This window comes from Micropterus dolomieu, linkage group LG13 (genome assembly GCF_021292245.1).
Source record: "Micropterus dolomieu isolate WLL.071019.BEF.003 ecotype Adirondacks linkage group LG13, ASM2129224v1, whole genome shotgun sequence".
Taxonomy (NCBI): Eukaryota; Metazoa; Chordata; class Actinopteri; order Centrarchiformes; family Centrarchidae; genus Micropterus; species Micropterus dolomieu.
In genome coordinates this window covers 18,618,248-18,621,057 of record NC_060162.1, presented here as the reverse complement: position 1 = coordinate 18,621,057, position 2,810 = coordinate 18,618,248, and the positions used below count along the sequence as shown (strand labels likewise).

At 34.1% G+C, this 2,810-nt stretch overlaps 1 protein-coding gene across 1 annotated transcript in view; it reads right to left on the bottom strand.

Moving 5' to 3' along the window:
* Window positions 1-442: 442 nt before the first annotated feature.
* Window positions 443-2,810, bottom strand: part of si:ch211-222n4.2 (uncharacterized protein LOC101885505 homolog) — a 4,743-nt gene continuing 2,375 nt past the window's right edge. The window contains exons 4-7 of the mRNA XM_046067664.1: window positions 1,279-1,471; window positions 1,020-1,120; window positions 861-920; window positions 443-692 (exon numbers count right to left, since the gene is read on the bottom strand). Of these exons, the coding sequence (XP_045923620.1) occupies window positions 566-692; window positions 861-920; window positions 1,020-1,120; window positions 1,279-1,471 (481 nt within the window). The 3' untranslated portion in view covers window positions 443-565. The remainder of the gene's footprint in view (window positions 693-860; window positions 921-1,019; window positions 1,121-1,278; window positions 1,472-2,810) is intronic.

The window sequence follows — 2,810 nt, the reverse complement described above, 5'->3', positions numbered from 1 at the left end:
CTTGAGACCACGAGAAACAACAGTCGTTATCTCAAGATCAAAGAGAGTAAAAAAATATTTGAATCAATGGTCGCTTAGGGCTTCCGTAAAATACAACATTTCTGCAATCATATTAGCAGAATTACAACAAATGTGCAGTGAGAGCTACACTAAAACTAAAATAAGCAGCCAGTGTTAAGTTAGAGGTGTTGAACTTTAATAGTTTAAATGTCATAAAATGCACTGTTAAAATAAATAAATAAATAAATAAATTTACCGTTCTCAGTACAAAACTAGATCTGAGACATTCTTTCCTCTTCTTTTTGTGTGCAAAATGAAATGCTTTTTTAAGTCTATAGACTTCATTTTTTATCTTCTTATATAACCTGTCCTAAATTAGTAAATGCATGTTCCCACTGACGTAATATAACCATTTAAAAAACATCAAATGAGAGAACATAAATACTTCATATGGAATTTATTCCATAGAGTACACTCAGTTTTTGTGATTAAGGTTTTTCAGAACAGCCAGAGAAGCCCAAGTCCTGAGATGGATGTAGGTGAAGCTGTGGTAGTTTTGATCATGTCACTGCACCATTCTTTTGAAACGGTCTCTCTGCACAGCCCGGGTCCTCCTCTGTCTTTCTGCAATGGTGGAGCTGAGGCTCTGTTTGAGGGCTGGGAGGACCACCCCAGACTGAGAGGGTCCAGACCTGGGAAAGGAAACATAAGTCGATTTAACTGAGAGGCTCAATTTGGCTTTCTGACACAAGTAGGATACTAAAAAGCCTCTGTATTTGTTAAAGGAGCAGTAAATGCTGTATTATGGAGGTTTAAGCAACCTGTTGCATAGAGTCAAAGGGGGAGAAGGATTCACATACCCCCTTTCTGGAAATGTTTGAAGACCAAGTTTTGGAAATTTCTTTTCTTCTGAAGTTTTGCTGTGAAGAGAGAGAAACCCTATCACAACTGTGCTATTGTTCTTCAAGAAATATTGTTTGTTGGTGAAGATAAAATTATAATATTATCTATCACTTTACCGAGTACCATCAACAAGGTAGGCCTTGGTCAGAATGTAGTTTTCTGGGGTGATTTTCTTGCTCAAAACAATATCTCTCAGCAAAGCCTTCACACGTATAATCTAAATGACACAGAGTTGTCATAAAGTCATGACATTTCCATAAAAATATTTATAAAAATAATTTAAACAATAATAAATTCTTTAATAAAATTGTTTATTTTCATGGTGCTGGAAAGCAAATATATTTTGACTAATATTGTCTGATGGTGAGCACTTACTTCCTGAGACTGTAAACTGTTAGCATTGTAGAGCTGCCGGATGATGACCTCACACTCCTGTAGTGTGGGAGCGCGGGGTGGATGGGAGGGACTGCTGTGAATTCGTAGAGGCTGTAATGATGTGATGAGGCCCCCCTTCACCTCAGAGCCATGGTCCTGCCTGGCAGATCCCAGAATTTCCTCTCCATTGCTTCTCCGCAGTAGTCAGTCAGATAACATCAATTAAAAGTAACATACAAAATTTTAAAGGCAGTTTTGAAAACTTCTAGTAGCTACACTTACAGGTACGGATTGAGACTCAAATTGATTAGTTGGCATTGTTTGTACAACAAGACCAGATGTACATTATATCTTTTATGGACCGGATTAGATGCTCTCTGCTACTGATACTAACACTCGTTTGTAAACATGTCTTTTGCTTCTTCACACGCCCTGTGTTTGTTTCACATCTCCTTAGTTGCTCTTAGTGTCATTTTACACATACATCCCCCTTACTTTGTGTGTTACAATATATTATTCAGTATTGCGCAGTGTGTTTCGCCTAAAGTGTGCTTGATGTTGCTTAACTTGGTCTCATCTCAAGTACATGCTATCAATATTTACATCAACATTTCTTAACTTGTTTGTAAAATCATAATACAAATATTAAATGTGTATACATATATATATATATATATATATATATTAGTGGTGGGCATAGATAAAAAAAAATTTAATCTAGATTAATCTCACTGTAATTAATCTAGATTAATTTAGATTAAAATGGCTCATTTGAATTCTGCCGAAGGCATTCAGAATATGTGTGCTACCCAAATAATGACTAAAAGTAAGTCTTTGAGAACGGGTTTATCAAGCCAGGTGGCGCATTAGACCAGGGGCTCATCTCCTGTTTCCAAAATGCATCACAAACTGCTTGAGAAAACCATTGGGAAGCTTCTTAAAAAAAAATTTTCCTTGAAGCAAACCCTGCGGCTTCATAGCTGCATCCATGTTAGCACGTCACGTTTGATGTGGTAATTTCACAGTAGGCATACACACAGGTTCAAAGACTCGTTCTCGCCCCCTACAGTGCAATTCGGCTAGGTATACATCTGCGCTAAAATATCAAGGTACATACATACATACATATACATATATACATATATATATACATATATACATATACATATACACATATACATATACACATATACATATACACATATACACATACATATATACATATACACATACATATATACATATATACACACACACACATATATATACATATATATACACATATATACACACACACACACACATATATACATACATATATACACACATGTGTATATATATATACATATATATATATATATATATATATATATACATACATATATACACACATATATATATACATATATATATACATACATATATACACACATATATATATACATACATATATACACACATATATACACATATATATATATATACATACATATATACACACATATATATATACATATATATATATATATATA